This window comes from Delphinapterus leucas, chromosome 6 (assembly GCF_059928025.1).
Source record: "Delphinapterus leucas isolate spDelLeu-1000000601 "Yukka" chromosome 6, BTC_Dleu_Yukka2, whole genome shotgun sequence".
NCBI classification, from domain to species: Eukaryota; Metazoa; Chordata; class Mammalia; order Artiodactyla; family Monodontidae; genus Delphinapterus; species Delphinapterus leucas.
In genome coordinates, this window is record NC_143134.1 from 13,568,939 (window position 1) to 13,590,083 (window position 21,145).

Consider the following 21,145-nt stretch of genomic DNA (forward strand, 5'->3'; position numbering starts at 1 on the left):
GAGAGGCCCCGCCCCCTCGCCACGGCGGCTTCCGAATGGCTGGTGTGTCGCCAGGCTCGTCCCCCCGGCCGCAGCCTAGCAGGTTCGGTGGGTCGCCAGGGTAGTTAACTCCTAGACCCGTTAGAACCGGTCAGGAGAGGAATGTGCTGCTCGATCCTGATTGGCGGCCGGAAGAGGGTTTGAAAAATGGCGGGCCTGGCGCTGACTGGCTGGGGCGGGCGGCGGGGGGCGCGGTTGGCCCGTGGAGAAGCCCCGCCAGATTTAAAAATACCGTGTCGCGAGTCCGCGGGCTGCTCTCCGGGGTCGACGGCGCTCGGTTTGCGGGCGCTGAGGGGGCAGAAGCGGCTCGCCCCGCCGACCCCGACGGCGGCCCAGGTCCTGTTTGTCCCCCGCCCCAGCGCGGCCCAGAGCCCCGACTCCCGGAGCGGTGGTCGCCGCCCCGTCTGGAGAATAACAAATACGGAGGCTGAGGAGCCTGCGCTGCGGCCGACGGCCGGCGCCGCCGGGTGTCGCTGAGGCTGGGGTAGGACCCGAGGAAGACAGGTGGCGGGGACCGGGGAGGGGCGGAGGGAGCCATTCCCGTCCCCATGGGGGTACCGCACGCCCGCGAAGCAGGGCGCCTTCCGCCCACGGAGTCCGCGAGGGGCCACTCCTCCCTCCCCCTTAGTCCTCGGCGTCAAATCCCGGGGTAAACAGGGCCGCCCGCGGGCGGCTGGGCGGGGCGGGGCGGGGCGGGCGGCATCTTCCCGGTCCCGCCCCTGCATCCGGGCTTCGATCCCGGGCCGCGGCCCCGGGGCCGGGCCCACACCCCTCGCTCCACTCCTCAGCCCCTCCACCTGAGCGCTGCGACGCCCCTCCCCCCCTCCCGAGGCCAGCCCGCTGTCACCGCAGTGGTCACTGTCTGGTCCCCGCAACGCGATCGTTTTTAAAACCTTTTCCCTATCAAAGATTCCCTTCGAGACTCGCGTGAAAGCTCCGCACCCCCCGTTGCATTTATGCGCCAAACTGCGCGCCGCGGCGTTTCCAGGCTCCTCGGAGCCCAGGTTAATTTAAGAATCTTCGCTTTAGTGTCTGGTGAGAGCGCAGCCGAGCGACCTTAGCTTACTGCTTCCAGGCGTCACCAGCCGCCTTTCCCGGGGTAGGAGGACGTTGACTGACATCTTATGCTATTTCTGTGTTGTGTTTAGTTTTGAGGGTTATTTTTTTCCTCTTGGCCCATATGTTAACAGTGACAGTTGGTTTCAACAGATTTTAAATATTCTTTCCTTTCTCAGTTAAGTTCGCTGGCATTTGTTAGACTGTGTGCTCCTATTTGGTTTGGACACGGTGATCATACTCGCTAGAACCTCAGTTCCAGCAGCTAATTTTCTAGATTTACTAATTAAAAACTAGGTTTTTGCAAACGGAAATGGATGTTAGTTGCACAACATTGTGCATGTCCTCAATACCACTGAATTTTAAAATAAACTTGAAAAGTAAGGCATCGGTGATCTGTTCATTGCTATTTGAATAATGTATGATTGGTTTTTTCCATTTGGATTTTTGTGTGCTTTTATAGCACGATTGTAACTGTGATCTTATTTGAGAATAGGGTCATTGCAGATGTAATTAGTTAAGATGAGGTCATACTGGAGCTGGGTAGGCCCCTAATCTAATATGATCGGTGTCCTTGTTAAAAGGGTTTGTTTGGCCATAGAGACAAGCATGGAGGTAAGATGATGTGAAAAGACAGAGGGAGAAGATGGCCATCTACAAGCTAAGGAGAAGGGCCTGGAATAGATTTTTCCCGTACAACCATCAGGAGGAGCCAACCCCACTGACACCAATTTCCATTCTTTATTCCATCACAGCAGAGAACAGGAAAACATTTCTATATTTAATCTGCATTTACCCTCCATGCCAAGACTTCACTCTGCTGTACTTCCTGACCTAAAAGTAACATTGAGATGCACAGTGAAGTCATAAATGAAATAAGGCTTAAGTGAGATCTAGACAGTGGTTGGTTATAGAACAACTTTTTTTTTTTTAATGGCAACTATATACAGAATCTGGTAGCACACACACAAAAATCTAATCCCAAAGGTTGTTCAGAAAAAATGGATTAAATATACAAGAGGCCTAGTTCACTATTATGAATTACTTGGTATATTCATTATGTCATGACTAATATGACTTTATCAGAAAACTGAAATGTCCTATGAAGAGGTAGTACTAAAGGTTTCTCATTGTGCCACTAATCCTGTTATGGTTCTAAATGGGAAAATAAGATTGTATTTCTAAAGAGGAAAAAAAGGTTGTACTCAACTTTAAAGCCATTTCTTTTCAGAAACATATCAGTTTCATATATTCTAAAACTAATTTTCCAAATTTATTTTTATTAGAATACTACATCTTCCTAAAAGATGATAAAGGGGAAAGTGTTTATGTTTCTCATAAAAAATGTATAAATTAAAATCCAACAAGGGCTGTGATTTTGAACAGTACACTTAACATTTCTAGACTTTTGATTGACAAACTGTAAAATGACATTTGGGGGATAATCTCTAAGTTTTATGATGCTATAATTCTGCGAATATGTGATCATAATGTGAGGAAATATTTTAATTTTAGCAGTTGTTAGGTGGTCAAGAGATTATAAATAAAATTTAAAAGATAAATAATTTGTTTCCAGGAAATCCTTTGGTTATAAGTACCAATAAGTGTGAGCCCAGTTACTTCAAAACAGTATTTAATGAAGTAAGAGTTTTATAGCTACTCAAATGTAATAAACTACATAGAACAAACTTTAGATTACACACTATTGCTCAGTTATCTTCGTCTTCTAGTAAAATGATCTTACCAGGGTTTTTCCCCCTAGGCGATACCAATATATCACTTTATTTGCCAAACTTTGCCTGAGTTCAGCATCTCACAAACTGTAACAGCATAGATATTTAGCAATAATTAATTATGAGCTAAGATCGAAGCTGTTTCCAAAGTAGGTCCCCTATCCTCTAATATAAATAGCTGTTCTGTAGATAACCTGGAATTTATCTACAACAATGTCAACCTGACAGGATTGTGTAGAAATAATCTGGGTTGTGCTACCTATTGAAATTCATATCATTTATTCAGTCAGTTATCCTAAAAACTTGTACTTTTCATAATCATCAAATCATACTGGAAAACCATGAGGGGAAGAAAATATATAATTTTTTGTAACCTCCCCTCATACACACAAAGCAGTAAATGATAAGTTCTCAATAATTATTATTATTATTGATTGATTAACTCATGTAGTTAGTCCAAATTAAGTATACTTTCCATAAGGTAAGTTGCATATAAAATTATTATTGTTCTCTCAAGTTGCAAAGTTAGTGTAAAAAACGGAAAGCCGTTACTTGCTCTGCATACATATTACTTTCTGAAAGATGAATCTTACATTGGAGTTTAATATTTTCAAGTTGTTTGAAAGGCAGAGGAGAAGAAAAAGCATACTCAAGTGTTATCACATGGGCACAGCCATTTGTAAGTAGACCACTAGTTCTGAGGCCTAACTGTTAAGAGTCACATTAGCGATGCAGCTCAACAGTAAATTTTTGAAGAAATGAAAATGCAGGTAAAGAAAAAACAAAAGCCACTCGTTCTGCTGCTGGCATTTTCAACAAAAAATGATAAGAAAACGAAGGTATTTTGTTTTTCTTCAAAATAAAAAAACAACTATTATTTTTGTGAATCAGTGTGAACTAAATGTCCACTGAAAGAGCAGAAATGAATCTTTGATAGTCTTTCAGAGCTAAGGAGACAGAGACCACCAAGACCTAAAGCAAAAGGCATGTGACAATGTCTAAGGATCAGGAATGAGCCAGATGTGAACTGGGTCTTACAACACAGCCTGGATACATACAGCTCAGTCCCTCATTGGATTGAGATAATCAGTCCCTTATCCTTCTACCTATTAGAGGGGTTCGTTTTGCCCTACAGAGGAAAGGTCAAATCCTCTCTAGTAGAAGAGGTCATCTGAAGCAAATCATAATAAAAAATGTGAAAACTAAAGACAGAAAACATCTTAGGAATCAGAGGAAAAAGACAGTAAATTTTAAAAAGCAACAATAAGCCTGAATGCTGACTCTTCAACAGAACTATGAAATCCAGAAGATCATAGAAGGACATCCTTAAATTACTAAAGAAAAAAACCAAAGTGCTAACCTAAAGTTCTATATCCAGGGAAAAAGCTTTCAAGAATTAAGGCAAAATAAAGATGTTTTCAGACAAGAAAAAGCTGAGAATTCATTCCCTCAGTCCTGCTTAAGGAAAAATGATCCTAAATCCTCAGGAGGAGAAAAAGAACACAGGCAAGGGTAATTACGTAAATTATTTGTTTAAAACAGAATAATAATGTCTTGTGCATTTTTATAACATGTAGAAGTAGATTCTAAGAAGAGATAGGAGGAATAAATGCAGTTAAGTTGTAAGCATCTTTTTGTTGTTCAGAAAATGATAAAAGTAATCATTTGTATTAAGCTGTAATATGCCTAGCATGATGTACGTACTTTGATTGGGGTCCTAGTTACACAGGTATGTGTATATATACACTTATATACATACACATATAGGTATGTGCATGTGCAAAAATTCATCCTCCTGTATGTAGGATACCAGGTCTTTTTTTTTTTTGCGGTACGCGGGCCTCTCACTGTTGTGGCCTCTCCCATTGTAGAGTACAGGCTTCGGATGCGCAGGCTCAGCGGCCATGGCTCACGGGCCCAGCCGCTCCACAGCATGTGGGATCCTCCCAGACTGGGGCACAAACCTGTGTCCCCTACATCGGCAGGCGGACTCTCAACCACTGCGCCACCAGGGAAGCCCGGATACCAGGTCTTGAATAAGTCTATGCTTCAAAAGCTAATGACTAATGGCTAGTAAGCATATGAAAATATGTTTAACATCATTAATCATTAGAAAAATGCAAATTAAACCCACAGTAAGATATCATCTCACACCCACTGGGATGGCTATAATCAAAAAGAAAATAGCAAGTGTTGGTGAAGATGTGGAAAAATTGGAACACTCATGCATCACTGATGGGAATATAAAATAGTACAGTCACTGTGGAAAACAGTTTGGCAGTTTCTCAAGATTTAAACATATTTACCCAGCAATTCCACTCCTAAGATCTACCCAAGAGGAAGGAAAACCTATGTCCACAAAAATAACTTGTATATGAATGTTTATAGCAGCCTTACTTGTAATAGCCCAAAGCTAGAAACAATCCCAATGTCCACTAACTGATGAATAAATAAACAAAAATGTGGTGTATCCATACACTGGAATACTATTCATCATTAAAAAAAAGAATCAAGGGGGAAAAGGGACAAACACTGATAAAAGCTATAACATAGATGAACCCTTAAAAACATTATGCTAAGTCAAGCAAGACACAAAAGACAACCTATTGTATGATTCCATCTATATGAAATTTCTAGAAAAGGCAAATATATGTATAGACACAGAAAGCTAAAGAGTGATGCCCTAGGGCTGGAGGTGGGAACCCGGCTGACAGCACAGAGGCACAACAGAACTTTTTTCAGATGATGGAAATGTTCTGGAACTGGCTTGTGGTGATGGTTGCACAACTGTATAGATTAACTGAAAATCACTGAACTGTACACTTATAATGGGAAAGTTTGTGATATGTAAAATATGCCTCAGTGAAGACTTTTTTTTTTTTAAGGCCAATGACTTATTTTTCCACTTGCAGAGTACTGAATCCAAAATAGTCAAGAACAATTTAAACTTTTAACAGTAAAAGCTGCAAAATACAGTATGAAAATAGAGGCATCATTTGGGAGGGAGTGAATACTACTCTTCTATTTTAGGAAACAGTAGTTAAGAGAGTCAGCAGCTATTGAATTGTATAATAACATTGTTAATTTAGCCCATATTTAGCTGAATATCTATGGCTTTCATACAGGAGGAAGATAACTCTGTTGTAATTTTTTTTGAAAATAATTTTTTGTCTACTGTTTTGTAGGTGTTTCCAGTTAAAGTAAATTTGTGATATATTAATACTGTGCTGATCTTATATCTAACCAGTGACAGTTTTAAGTTTGCTAATGACTAAAAATTGTAAATTCTGGTGTAAATACTCATAAGGGTGAAATATTTACAACTTTGCCCCCTAAGTAATTTTGATTCTATGCTTAGTAGTTTGATGGTATTTAAAAATTGTTTGCAAACAATATGAGATTTTTCAGATGTACTTTAAAAAATATCCATCAAAATTCAAAGTCTAGAATTCTAGTTAGACTAAAACAATGCACTTAAGCAGAGTTGAAGATTGGACTAATTAGCAAAGAAGAAAGAGTATTTACTCTGTCTAGTAGGACAAGCTGAAAGTTAAAAGGACAATAAAAATTGAACTGATCGGGCTTCCCTGGTGGTGCAGTGGTTAAGAGTCCGCCTGCCGATGCAGGGGACACGGGTTCGTGCCCCGGTCCGGGAAGATCCCACATGCCGCGGAGCGGCTGGGCCCGTGAGCCACGGCCGCTGAGCCTGCACTTCCGGAGCCTGTGCTCCGCAACGGGAGAGGCCACAACAGTGAGAGGCCCGCGTACCGCAAAAAAAAAAAAAAAAGTTGAACTGATCTTACTTTGTGGAAAACTGTCATTCTAGGAATTTCTGTAACCAGGTCTCTGGACAATGACCCCACCTTTGTACAGACACAGCAGTGCTCTCTCTATTCAGTAACCTCTGAGCCTGTCTCATTCCCACATTTTTTTGTGTTGTTTTTTGAGAGGGGGGTGGCAAGGTGAGGGTTGGTCTGAAGGATCTTGGGAATGGAGTGAATGTAACATAGAATCTGAGTCTGCTCTCCCTGGTGAGTAGGAAATCAAAAGAAAGTCTATTCTCAAAAATCAAAAACAGAAATCAGTGAGGTAACTCCACACAAATGTGAAATACTCTTAATGTGGATAAGATTTAACCAAAAGAATCTGTATTTCTCAATCTTTTCTCCTGCACAAGATTCCTGGCATCCTACTTTCATGAGTCTGGATTCATTTTCAGGTTCCAATGCAAATCTTCCAGTGCCAATGCTGCTTCCCAACCTGCACACCCCTCTCGCCACTGCAGCTTCCTAAAATACAGTCACTTCATAAAAACCTTAAACCTGCGTGCCTCCAAAATGTCTGTATTATGTCTAAAGCAAGTGAGAGAAAAAGACACTGTAAAAACACACGTGCTGATTTATGACACAAGAGATGAGCCAAGGAGAAGACAGAAGATGCAGGGAGGTGATTGTGACAAGCAGTAATGATAAGGGCGGGTCATGGGCCAGGTTGCACAAAGTGGTAGCTGTATACAGAGGGACATTAGGTTTTATAAAATTTATGGCTAATGCCATATGTATTTAACAACAGAATGTGATACACGGTACCATTTATTTAACAAACATAGTGTCTGCTGTGTGCCAGCCACTGTTCTAAGTGCTCTAAAAATATCTAACCCTCCTAAAGCCAATGAGATAGAAATACTAGTGTTATCTTCACTCTTACAGAGGAAGTCACTGAGGCAAAGAGAATTAGTTACTTGCCTGAGGTCACAGTATCAGCCAGTATCCAGTCAGGAAAAGAAAAACCACTTTGGGTATTTCAGAAGGAATGTTATTACCTCTATTTTTGACGGAATCCCTACAGAAGGACTGGAGGAGAAAAGGGAGAGAGAGTGTCGCTATCCACAGGGTACTTCGATAAAAGCCAGCATCCCTGCTCTCAGGACACAAAACAGAAAGCAGTGTCATCCAAAACCCACAAATGTGTGCTTCTGAGGTTTTTGGAACGTAACTGTTGGCGTCACTAGAACTATCTCTGCTAGCTGCTTTGCAGGAAGCCAGCAGCCTTCGGGCACCCCGGTTCCTGGAGTCATCATAGAGGAGCACAGCTCTGCCGAGGCTGCTGGAGCCCGAAGAAAGGAGGAGTGCCTTCCACCCTCCTCCTGCCCACTGATCTCCTGTCAGCAGAACCGAACTGGAGACCTCCTGGCAAGTGAGTCTGGGACATGTCCTTTAGGGTTCCAGAACCCTTTAGGGTTCCAGAATCCAGAGGAGAGAGTAGAGAGAGAAAGGAACTGAGAGACAATTGACAACCTGCACAGTCAAACAACTGGCAAGTGGCCAAGCTTGAATCTCAAGCAGTCTGGTTCCCGAGTCCATGCTCTCAACTACTACGCTGTGCTATGGCACTAGGATGTACTGTAACAAGAGTATTTCATACATTTTAAATTAACATCTGATCATAAATGTCAATCAGCAGCAAAGAAATTGTAGGACTTGTATATATTAAATAGTCCAGAAATATTTAGCAAGTTCCTACTTTGTGCCAGGTGCTGTTCTACTAGAAATACATTGAAAGGGAGGGGAAAAAAAGAACAGAAAAGAGGGAAGAGAGCTCTTTTCTCCCTATTTCAGATTGAACAAAATTCTCTGGGAAAGATTCCAGCTGGCTTGGCTTGAATCATGGGCCCACCCACTGGACCAAGCACTTTAGCTGCCGTGTGAGTATTGGGGAAATAACCTAGTGGAAATGCCCTTTATAATCCTGAGACAAGGATTTGAGTGCAGGTAGTTTATCTGGAGGATTCAGGAAACACCAGTAGGAGGTGGGGAAGTGAGACAAAGAAGGGAAGGCAGTAAATAAAGGGCGCCTTATTAAGCCAGCTACCACTGGTAATGCCTGGAGCATAATCCCACGGGAAAACTCGGAAATGGTATGAAACACATGCCTCAAAGTTACCTACCTGAGGAGCAAGAGAGCTGGGGTATCTGTACAACAGACCCTGTCAGTCATTAGGTGAGAGCTGCTGAGATGAGAGCCTGATAATTCCCTGAACTTCCGAATTGCCCTGACCCCAGGGACAGGGCTGCCTTCCATTCTTGGGAGAAAGCTCTCGGGCAAAGATACAGACACCAGTAACAGGAAAGCAGCCTGAGGAATTGAAGTGGTGAAGGCCAGAGAGTTACCAGCGAGGATCTGAAGGGTCTACTGCACTTAATTTCTTCATCAGATAAAAATTTCCTCTACACAGAGTTGTTATGATTTCAAAGGAAATAATGCCTGGAAAGAGTTTTATGAAGTAGAAAGTCTAATACAAACAATTATTGTTTGGAAGTTTCTTGAAGGTAAGGAATGTGTATCATGTTTTATATCTCTCCTAGGACCTTGCACAGTGCTGTATATATGTCATAGGCTCAAATATTCACCGAGTGAATTTGTCAATTTAATAACTGAACATATTCCTTTTAGGTTTACAAAAGGTGGACTTATTTTTAAACTGTCATTAAGATCAATAACTCACTTCTGCTAACTTCTGAAAGAATTTTTCATGTTTCAAGAGTTTTAAGTAACGTGGTCTTGTTCTAGTCCTTCTATTATTCGTCTTAAATCTAGACAGTGGTTGATAACTCTATTAATCACCTACCCAATAACCATTCTCCTGCTCCTTCTTATATTAAGAAATACCTTGATTATAATAAATAGGGTATTCATAGATTGTTGCTGGTTCAAGTCAATCATGAGAATGCTACTCTAAACAGCATGGGGGAAAGTCAGGAAAATCACAGGTACCGACCCTGACACTGATGAACTTCCGAGGCATCACCAGTCTTCTCTTACTTCAGAAAAATAAACGCCCAACAATACTGTTAAGCAGGTATTCTGTTTTATGCAGCCAGTGATTCATAACTTTTTAAATAACTTTTTTCCCCTCTTTTTGCATAGCAATCCCAGGACAAGTCATTTTATTTCTGGAGTAAATTATTTAAGATAGTAACTTATCAGGACACACAGATGAGCAGTAAGCGGCTGGACACACTAGTCGTAATCCTTCTGCATTCCCCTCTGACTAAGGCAAGCTCACAGGATTCCCCACAGCTCTCTTCCTGTGCTCTCCCTGCAGCATTCACTTTGATATTTTAAAACTTAGGTCTCAAGAAGCTCAGCAGGGCTCTGTCACAGAAAGTGGTAGTGAGGTGATGACCTTTCAGATATCAGTTAATGTAGCATAATTAGTCACCATGGTCTCCTCTGCCCAGCTTCTTGGCTTGGCTCCGCCACATTCAAAACATATATTCTCTGTTCTCCCTCCAGAATATATTTTGAATCTCTAATTATCTCCATCTCTGCAATAATCACACAAGTTCAATCTGCAATAATTTCTTACCCAGAATACAGCAATAGACTCTGGTCTCCCTAATTCCAGGAACTCTTGGCCTTAACAATCCTTCTTCCACGGAATAGCAAGAATGATCTTCTTGTGCCTCAAGGCCTTTGCACAAGCTATTCCTTCTGCCTAGAAGACTTTTACCTTCTTTCTCATCATAGCTGGCTCCTTCACTTCAGGTTTAAGCTTAAATATAAAGTTGCTGCCCAAATTTCTCTCATAACAGTTATCACACTCATCACTAACTGTAATAATATGTGTATTTGTTTGCTTATTAGTTTAGGGGGTCTATCCTCAGCTAGACCCCAACTGGGCAGAGATGGTTTCTTTTCTTCTCTAACACAGCGCTTGGTACATGAGTGCTTGTAAATTTCAATTAAATGAATTAATCAATGAAGTAATAGTACTGATTTGACTTGAAAGCAATCCCCAGAATCCAAACTGGATTTTTTTTTTTTTTTTGTCCTTCCATGTAAAAGAGGGATGTGTGATTGCAGCTTTCAGCATTATGATAAACTAAGTACTTGGGTATTTTTGTGTTCTTCTAAGAATTATTTCCTGAGTAAATTATTCTTTTTAATGCATTACTAGGATGGCAGAAAATGGGGGAAATATCTAAGGAATTCCCCTCTGCCAAAATAAGGGCCAGGGTAGGGGGAGACCCCAACCGTGAGCTAAACTCAGGAGTGGTAGCTTTGAGGGCTAGGTGAACCTGAGGCCCAGGTCAGCCCTAAGAACAAATGCCCAGGGCAGCAGTTTAATGTGTGACCCTAACCTGGAGGCCCACAACACGGAAGGGAAACTAACTGGAGCCAACATTAACTCAGGCCTTTTGAAGAAACTAAGAAGCATATTGGTAGCACACTTTGTTTCTTCACAGAAACGTATGAGAATCCTCACTTGGGAGAACATCCCAATTTAATGTTGCAGAAAAATCACAGATCAAATTAAGTACAAAATCAAAGATGACCAAGCAAATGAAGAAGCAAGCCACTGTTGAACAAACCCAAGGAATTCAGATATTGCAGTCATTAGATTTGGAATATAAAAATCCTTAATAGGAAAAAGGACAAAATTATAAAGATGAGGAAGTAACAGGTGTCTATTAGGAATGGCAAGAAAGATTTGAAAATTAACCAACTGGATCTTCCAGACGTAAAAAACATAATTGTTGACATATTAATGAATGGGCTAAACAGATAAGATAGAGCTGAAAACAAAATTAAACTGGAAGATGTTATTAAGAAATTACCTAGAATGAAGCACAGAAGAAGGACATGAAAAATATTAAAAAATGAAGTTGAGAAACGTTGGAAATAGAATGTTTATCACTATTCCAATATGTTTAATAAGTTCTAGAAAAAAAGGGACAGAGAAAACAAGGAATGGTACTATTTTAATATTGTAGGTGAATTTTTTTATAATGAAAAATATGAATTCAAAGTTAAGAAGCACAAAATAACTCAAGTAGTTTAATAAAAATAAACCAACAACAAATACTGCAAGTTGAATTTGCAGAATATCAAAGATAAATGATTTTAAAAGAAGCTAGAGAGAAAAGACAGTTTCCCTATGAAGGAAGACAGACTTCTCAATAGCAACAATGGGAGCCCAAAGACAGTGAAATAATACATGTCAAGTGCTGAAGGAAAATGACTGTCATCCTAGAACTGTGTGCACCCAGCAAAATGATCTTGCAATATAAGTGCAAATAAAAATATTTTAAGATTAAAGAAAGTTGTGAGACTCAACAGACTAGCCCTAACAGGACTTCTAAAGTAAGTACTACTGAAGAAGGAAAATAACCCTAGAAGTACAGTATGAATACAAGAAGGACTAGTTAGCATTAAAGAAAAAACAAATAGTTGCCAGTATGAGAAAAGAAAGACAGGAAATAGAAAATAACCAGTTAGAACACAGAGAGAAACATGAAAAATATAGAAGAGCATCAGAGATAAATGTGACAAAGTGAAAAAGTCTAGCTTCATGTACCTTGAGTTCCAGAAGATGAAGAGAGAAAATGGAGGAAAGATAATTGAAGACATAATAGCCAAGAATTTTGCACAACTGATAAAAGACACCCATAGATTTAAAAACACACAGGGAATTCCCTGGCGGTCCAGTGGCTAGGGCTCTGCGCTTCCACTGCAGGGGGCATGGGTTTGAGGGTTGGATCCCTGGTCAGGGAACTAAGGTCCCGCATGCCATGGGGCGTGGCCAAATAAATAAATAATAAATAAATAAAATAAAAGCAGTTGTGCCTTACCAAAAAATAAATAGAAACAAAAACCCCTCAACCTAAGCCTCACACCTTACACAAAAATTAACTCAAAATGGATAATGGACTTCAACATAAAATGGAAAACTATAAACTTTTTAGAAAAACAACAACAACACAGGAGAAAATCTTTGGGATCTAGAGCTAAGGAAAGAGTTCTTAGACTTAACACCAAAAGCACAATCCATAAAAGGAAAAACTGATAAATCAGATCTCATGAAAACTAAAAGATTTTCTCTGTGAAAAACATTGAGAGGATGAAAAGACAAGTTACACAATGGGAGAAAATATTTGCAAACCACATGTCTGGGAAAGGCCTAATGTCTATATTATACAAAGAACTCTCAAAACTCAACAGTAAAAAAAAAAATCCAATTAGAACAATGAACAAAAGAGATGAACAAACACTTACCCAAGCAGGTACAGTATATGCATGGTAAATCAGCAGATGAAGAGATGTTCAATATGATTAGCCATTAGGGAAATGCAAATTAAAACCACAATGACATACCACTACACACTTATCAGAATGGCTAAAATAAAATTAGTGACAACACCCAATGGTGGAAAAAATACAGGGAAGCTGTATCAATCACTCATCCATTATTGCTGGCAATATAAAATGGTACAGACACTCTGGGAAACAGTTTGCAGTTCTTAAAAACCTAAGCATGAAACTATATACAGCCCAGCAACTGCACACCTGGGAATCTAGCCCAGAAAAATGAAGTCTTTATGTTCACACAAGAACCTGTACATGAATGTTTACAGCAGCGTTGTTCATAATTGCCCCAAAATGGAAACAACCCAGATGTCCTTCATCAGGTGAATGATTAACCAGACTGTTTTACATTGGTACTGTAAAATAAAAAGTGCTCAGCAATAAAAAGGAGCAGATTATTGACACATGCAACAACCTGGGTGAATCTCCAGAGTATTGTGTTGAGTTAAAAAAAAATCCCCAAACTTACATACTGTGTAATTTCATGTATTTTTATATATTTTGTTTTGAAATGACAAAAATTATAGAAATGGAGAACAGTTTAGTGGTTTCCTGGGATTAAAGAGGGGGTGGGGTCAAGAGGGACATGGGTGTGGCTATAAAAGGGAACATGAAGGATTTCTGTGGTGATTGAAATATTCTGAATCTTGACTGTCAGTGTCAATTCTGGGCTGTGATATTGAACTATATAGTTTTGCAAGAGGAAACTGGGTAAAATGTACACAGGATCTCTATAATGTGCCTCACAACTGTATGACAATCTGCAATTATCTCAAAAGTTTTACTTTAAAAATTATAATAACGAGCTAATGGAGGGGGAAATGGAACAATAAAAAATATTTAATTGCTTTTTTAAAAAGGCAAGAAAGAAGAACATGAACAAAGATGCAACAAATGCGAAACACACAGCAAGATGGTAGTTTAAAATTCAAGTGCATTATTAAATATACTAAATAATTCGATTGAAAGACAAAGATTGTCAGATTTATTACATAAGCAAAACCCAGTCCTCTGCTGTTTAAACAAGATACGCCATAAATATGGCACAGAAAAAGTGAAAGTAAAAGAATGGAAACTGATGTATCATAAAAACATTAGCCAAAGAAATCTAGTATAGCGACCCTAATATCAAACAAAGTCAAATTTGTGTCCGTTATTACTAGAGACAAAAAGAACATTTCTCGAAAGAATCAACATATCAACAGAATATAAAGTCCCTACATATTAAAAGATAAGAAATATCATGATCAGTCAACTGGAAAATTTAGGCCAAATAGACAAATTCCTTGGAAAACAATGCCTTAACAAAACTGACAGGTGAAGAAATAGAATATCTGAATGGTCCTTCATCTATTAATAAACTTAGCCTGTACTTAACCTTCCCATGAAGAAAACTCCAGGCACATATTTTTTTCACCAGTAAAGTCTAGCAAGCATTTAGGAAGTTCACAAACTCTTCCAGAGAATACAAAAAGAGGAAACATTTTTGAACTTGTGTTATGAAGTAAACAGAACCTTGGTACTAGAGTTGCCCAATTAAAACTAACTTCATATAAGCAACGAACACTTTTTAGTATAAAATATTGCACAGGATATACTTATAATGTTAAAAATTACTCATTGTTTATTTGAAATTCAAATTTAACTGGGTGTCCCACACTTTTGTTTGCTAAATCTAGCTACTGTATTGGTAACAATACCTGATAAGGACTTTACAAGAAAAGTAAATTACAGGCCAGTGTCTTATGAACGTACAGGCAGTAATCCTGAACAAAATATTGATAAATCCAGCAACATAGAAAAAGGATAACATAATGACAAATTTGGTAGTCTTCCAGAAATGCAAGATTAGTTTAACACTTAAAAGTATCAGTCATTGTGATTTGCTACATTAATGGACTGAAAAGAAAAAAAATCATAAAATCATCTCCAAATGCAGAAAAAGCATTTCATAAAATGCAACACCCATTTATGATTTTTAAAATTTTTAGCAAAGTAATAATACAAGAGAACATCCTTAATCTAATAAATATAACTCCAAAAACCCTACAGAAAACATTGTATTTAATGTGAAATGTTGAAGTAAGTTTTCCCCTGAAATTGGGAATGAGACAAGGAGATCCACTATCACACTTGTACTCAATCATGTATTGGAGGTCTTGGTCGGTGTAATAAAACATTCCCTTCTTTTCCCCCTGCCCCCTCCATAAGTAAAAGAACTGGAAAGAAAGCAACAGTGTAATACGTAAAGTAATATATATGTACAATATAAAGTAAAATTTTAAATACTCTTTAAAAATCCAAATTCATCTGTAGATTTAGTGAGATCGCAATATAATTCCCAGCACATTTTTAAAGAATTTGACAAGCTGATCCCAAAATTTATGTAGAAATGCAATAGGCCAAGAAAAGCCGGTAATATTAAAGTAGAATGCAGTTGGAAGACACACTATCATATATCAAGATGATTATTAAGTGACAGTAGCTAAGCAGTGTGGTAATGGTGAAAAGATAGACATATAGATCAATGGAACAGAAAAGGCCTACATATATAAAATGCCTTGATTTATGACAAAAGAATCACTACAGTGCAATGGGGATAGGATGACATTTTTTTAAATGGTGCTAGATTGAGTATCCTCATAGACAAAAATTAAATTGAAGTACTTCACATCATACACAAATATCAATTCTAGGTGGATTGCAGTTCTAAATGTAAAAGGTAAAACAGGAGCTTCTAGAAGATAACAGAGGACAATACCTTCATGACCTTGCAGTAGGCAAAAAATTTTTAAATAAGACACAAAAAGCATTAATCACATAGAAAAACACTGATAAACAAGATTTTTGAAAATTAAGAACTTCTGTTCATCAAAGTGTGCAATTACGGGTGTGAAAAGGCAAGCCCCAGTGGGAGAAAAGATATTTGCAGTACAAATATAACCAACAACGATCTCATATCCAGAAAATATGAGGAACTCCTACAAATCAGTAAGAAAAAGACGTCATTTTTTTAATGTTCAAAAAGACTTGCACAGACATTTCACAAAAAGTTTTTCCAAACGGCTAATAAAGCTGTGAAAATATGCTCCACATCTGTAAGAGAAATGTAAATTAAAACCATAATGAGATACCTCTATATATCACCATATGGATAAAATTTTAAAAACTGGACATATCAAAATGTCAACAAGGATGCTGAGCATCTAACTCTTAGAGTCTGGTAGTCAGAACCACTTTGAGAAATCATTTGACTGCATCTACTACAGCTGATCGTAGACATAATTATGTCCCAGAAATTCTACTCCTAGGTCTATGTCCTCAGAAATGCTTATGTATATGTAAACATAGTCCCATAAACATATACTGGAATGTTTATAACGGCATTTTTTGGTAATAGATAAAAAAAATCACTCATAGGGAGTTGGAGTGAATTGTCTAAGTGGAGAGTTTAGAAAAGGAACTTGGGTGTGGGCAGCCCAGCCACTTGTTTTCGCTTTTCTCCTAGGAGCAAGCTGCTATCAGGAAACATGCATTCTGTTCTCTGCCTCCATGCCTTCTTTTTCAAAGTCCAGTGTGGGTGTGGCCTTTGGTTGAAAGGTTAGCTCTCTGATTCTGGGGTTTTTGAATTGAGTTCAGTTGCCTGCTATACAAGTCAACTCTCTATATATCAGAAATAAGGGAATATTCAGTCTCCATATATGATGTCTTTTGTTTCCCTATTGCTTCATATTATTTAATGGGCCCCTTCAAGGTCCCCAAACCTGGTGCATTGGCCAAAATCATCAAGAAATAAGACAAAAAGTGAGGTGGATGGAGACCAAACATGCAGAGACTGAGACTTCTGGAGTGAGCTTGGAATATAGCTTGAAGTTTTTGAGCCCAAACCATATGAATTCTTGACCTTGGCCTTTGAGGCTCATACTCTGTAATGTGGTAGATGTTTACGCTCACACAGTTTGCTTTTAACTGCTGTGCTCTCTGAGGGTGTCTTTAACTCTTAGGTCATGTGGGTCTTTCACTTTGGTGGGCTACTGAAATTTATGGTAATAGGCAAATAGCTGTTTTTATAAGAGCCCTGCTAGCCATAGGAAGCATGCGTGAGTCCCAGCAAAGAAAATACCTCTAACAAGCAAATAACCTCCAGCAAAGACAGGTGGCCCTTGCTGGCTGGCCTAAGCAAGTGAAGCCTCAGCTTCACAGGTCAAGCTAGGCTCAGCAAACTTATAAGACCTTCAGAGGCCTCAGTAAAGGGAAGGCCAAGAGGACCTTAGCAGACAGGAGTCTTAGCAGACAGCAGCACCTTTGCCCACTTGTGGATGTGCAGCCCCCCACAATTCAGCTGATTTCTACAGCCTGTGGAAACCCTAATAAACAAGGACATAATTGTAGGCGAAAGAGTCTTCCCCTATACTGACCCATCAGACATGAGAGGCAGTCAATTATTTGCTGCTTATACTGTATTTTTTCAGCTAGGTCTACAGTCAAGGACATATCCTGCACCCAAGTTTCATGTGTGTTATAAAGGACTTATGTTTGAACTTCTAGCTTCAAATTGTCACTGCCAGGCCTAGTTAGACAATGTGGATAGGCATATCTAAATCCTACCCATTTGTATTTTATTTTTGTCTACCTACAGGGTCAAAGGAGGAAACTATTCAGTACTAACCTCCTGGATTCATGTGGCTTGTCCACAGGCTCTTGAGAGTCACTCATTACCTACTAGGTTGACTTTAATTCTTTGACTCCATTTGTTCTGACCATGGCTTTATCTGCCATGCTACAGTCAAATTGTAGCTTCATTTATAGGAAGGGAGAGGACTTATATTAATAAATAATGGGAGTTCTTATTATAAAGACTATGCCATCTTTTTGAGTTGGAGTTAGAAAAATAACTCAATGAAATGATTACAAATCCAAAGGTTAAAAAGGGAGTTTAGAAGACTGTGCTTAGAATATTGTCTCTAGGAATCAGATGTGCTTAGAAAGTCAAGGAGAAGCTAGGGTGGCTTGAAAAGTATGCGTCAGTCTTGTCTTCTGAACAGTAATAATAGTATAGAGACAAAATAAGGAAGATGGGGGACTTCCCTGGTGGTGCAGTGGTTAAGAATCTGCCTGCCAGTGCAGGGGACACGGGTTCGAGCCCTGGTCCGGGAAGATCCCACATGCCGCGGAGCAGCTAAGCCCGTGCGCCACAACTACTGAGCCCGTTCTCTAGAGCCCACAAGCCACAACTACTGAAGCCTGCGTGCCACTACTGAAGTACGTGCGCCTAGAGCCTGTGCTCCACAACAGGAGAAGCCACCGCAATGAGAAGCCCGCGCACCACAATGAAGAGTAGCCCCCACTCGCCGCAACTAGAAGAGGCCTGTGCACAACAACGAAGACCCAACACAGCCAAAAATAAATAAATAAATTTTTTTAAAAAATAAGGAAGATGGGCTGATTGCACTGGAGGAAGAGAGAGGTTTCCTTAGGAGACTATCTGACCTCCTGGAGAGACAGCTTCTGGGGGAACAGACTAGGAAGATGCAAAATGGAAAAATGAGATCTTGAATTCCAGGATAGACAAGTAAGAGAGAAATGGAGATGCACTTGGATCTAAGTGTTCTTAAAACTTTATAAAATGGGGAAACACCTTCACTGTTATTAGATCAGAAAATGACTGTGGCCCAAAGAAATCTGACAGAGGAAGAAAGGCAAGATCTCAAAGGGGCAGACTGGAATGACTCCCCAAAAGGAATCAGGATCTAGAGAACTGAGATGCAGTTTCTAAGGGCATAGATTGACTTTGTAAGGACAATTAGGGAAGCACTTCTTAAAGACTGGGGCTTGACTTGCAGGGAATTTAATTTTTCTTTGGGAACTTGACAATGGGAGGTTGTTTATATTCAAATGTGGTTTTATTATTGAAGTATCTTTATGTTTTAATTTTAAGTCAGTAAAGAGTCTCTGCTTACTATGGTCACAACGTGCCTAGATAGAATTCGAGGTAGGAAATAGAAGAGAGAGTGAATTTTCAGCCTTGGGCACAGAATAGACCTTGGAAGGGATTGGATTAATGTCATGTTTTGAACCATTTCAGAGCCTTCTGTGACCTACACCACACACTTTGTGATCTAGGAGAAATCACAAAGGGGTGGTGATGAGTATTGAGAGGGGGACAGACTTCTGAAAGTGGGAGCAAAATTACCCTGGCTGAATGCTGAGCTCCTCCCGAAGAGGACAACCCCATGCCCAGAGGACTCTGGGCTTAAGGTCTAAACACGGTGGACCAACAGAAGGAAACCCACAGAATGGCCAGTAGGGGAGGGGAAATGATTCCTTACCTCACTCAGTTCCCTCACTCACTCCTGCCCTGAGGAAGTGGGATGACTTATCTGGTGAGTCGGAAAGAAACTGGGTATTCCTCTTCCAGGCCCTCCTCCATCCGTCTTGGGAGTCAGCCTGCCTCAGACTGCACACATTCTGCTCTGTTCTCTGCCACGTGGCAAAGGAAAGGCAGTCTGTGGTTTTCCAGCTCACCTGTGATTTGACCAGTTCATTGTTATTGCCTACAGAGGGGGACTGCATTCTCCAATATTAGCTTTATCAGTAATAAAGGAGATCCTATGGTTCTCTACCAGTCCTATTTTTTGGTCTTCTTTATAAATAGATTCAAGATTCAGATGAGGAGTACCGGTACTATCTACTTGGTTCCATCGAATTTCTAAGAGGCTGGTTTCAGAGATAAGATGACTCCAGCATAGTGCTTGAAGGATGAATAGATGGATGGCATAAAAGCAAGGGATGACAGTTGCCAAAGAAGGAAATAGCACACGCAAAAGCACAGATGCTTTTGACAGCGTGGTGTGTTCTGGGTGGCTCAGTAATGCAGAAGCGTGGAGTGCAAGGCGAGAAGTGGTAGAAAAAGGCTAGGCAGGGGCCAACTTTGGAAGGGCTCAGACTTTATCCTGTAGGTGATGGGAAACAGCGGGGTGGGGAGAGAATGGAAGAAGTGTTTCAAGCATAGGACATACTGGGAGGTGTAGAACTGAAGATAAATGGTCACTACCCTTCTAAGGAGCTTGACTATTAAGGCAGTGAGGGAGCTTAGATAAATATCTAGACTGCCTCTTAGAGTTAAGGGGAGGATTGGCTTGTATGGGGTGTTGTTTTAACATGCAAGAAACTTGAGCAACTTGCAGGTTGTAGGAAAAGACTGAAGATGTAGGATGGAGGGGAAGATAACTAATGGGACAAAACACTTAGGGAGGTGAGAGGTAATAACATCTAGGACACAAATAAAAGGATTCTTCTCTCTTCCACCAAAGAAGCCAAGTTTTGTTAGAATACAGATTTGTTGGTAAGCACAGGTAACAAATTTCTGTCTATTAGTATCAATTTTCTTGTTAAATAGCAGGTTGGTCTTTGGGTGAAAATGAGGAGATAGATGGTGGAATGGGAGGCCAGAGACATTTCAATACTCTAGAGTACTAACAATTCAGTACTCGCTAGGGATGGGCAGTAGGACCTGCAGTGAAACACTGTGGAGGAAGAGTGGTCACTAGGCCTGGACTGAACAAGAGCTGAGTTTTGCCAAGCAGATGAGAAGGAAGGTTTTCAAGAGAATTGAAAGTGGCTAAAGTGACAGAACATAGGATATGAATAGAAGAGTAACTGAAAACTGTTAATTCCTCATTGTAGCCACACCCTGAAGGCACTGTTGCTAGATATAGGAGTGACACTTTCTCTAGTGGGACTGAGAAGGTGCCAATGGCAAAAAAAAAAAAAGGACTTTATTTATTTATGTTTGCTTATCAGAACAGTATCTAATTTACCCTCATTCTTTTTTTTAAACAAAAAGAGGCCTTTTATGAACCATATATAGCACCCACATTAAAGGTAACACAGCATTAAAACAAATGTAGCAAGAACTATTGGTATTATAATCAAAAATTCACAGAAACACACAAATAGTCCACACAACCTCTCATAGGAGTCTGTTGTGAACAAACAAAATATATTCTATCAGTAGGCATGACTTAAAAATCTGATTATATACTTTGTGGCAAAACTTCAAAAATTTCCTGCACGGTTAGGGAAGCGGTCCATAAGAGACCACCCTCACATCTGACACCAGCTTCAGGGTTCACAGTTTCCAAGAACCCTGTCAGGTTTGATAATAT

General features: G+C 39.9%; 1 protein-coding gene across 4 annotated transcripts in view; it reads right to left on the bottom strand.

Annotated features, from left to right (window-relative positions):
* LOC149748843 (uncharacterized) overlaps positions 1 to 21,145 on the bottom strand; it is a 31,186-nt gene continuing 10,041 nt past the window's right edge. For all 4 annotated transcript variants that reach the window (XM_089912716.1, XM_089912717.1, XM_089912714.1 and 1 more), the window contains exon 2: positions 1 to 21,145. This exon is cut by the window's right edge. In XM_089912716.1, coding sequence (XP_089768842.1) covers positions 105 to 764 — 660 coding nt within the window. In that variant the 5' untranslated portion in view covers positions 765 to 21,145 and the 3' untranslated portion in view covers positions 1 to 104.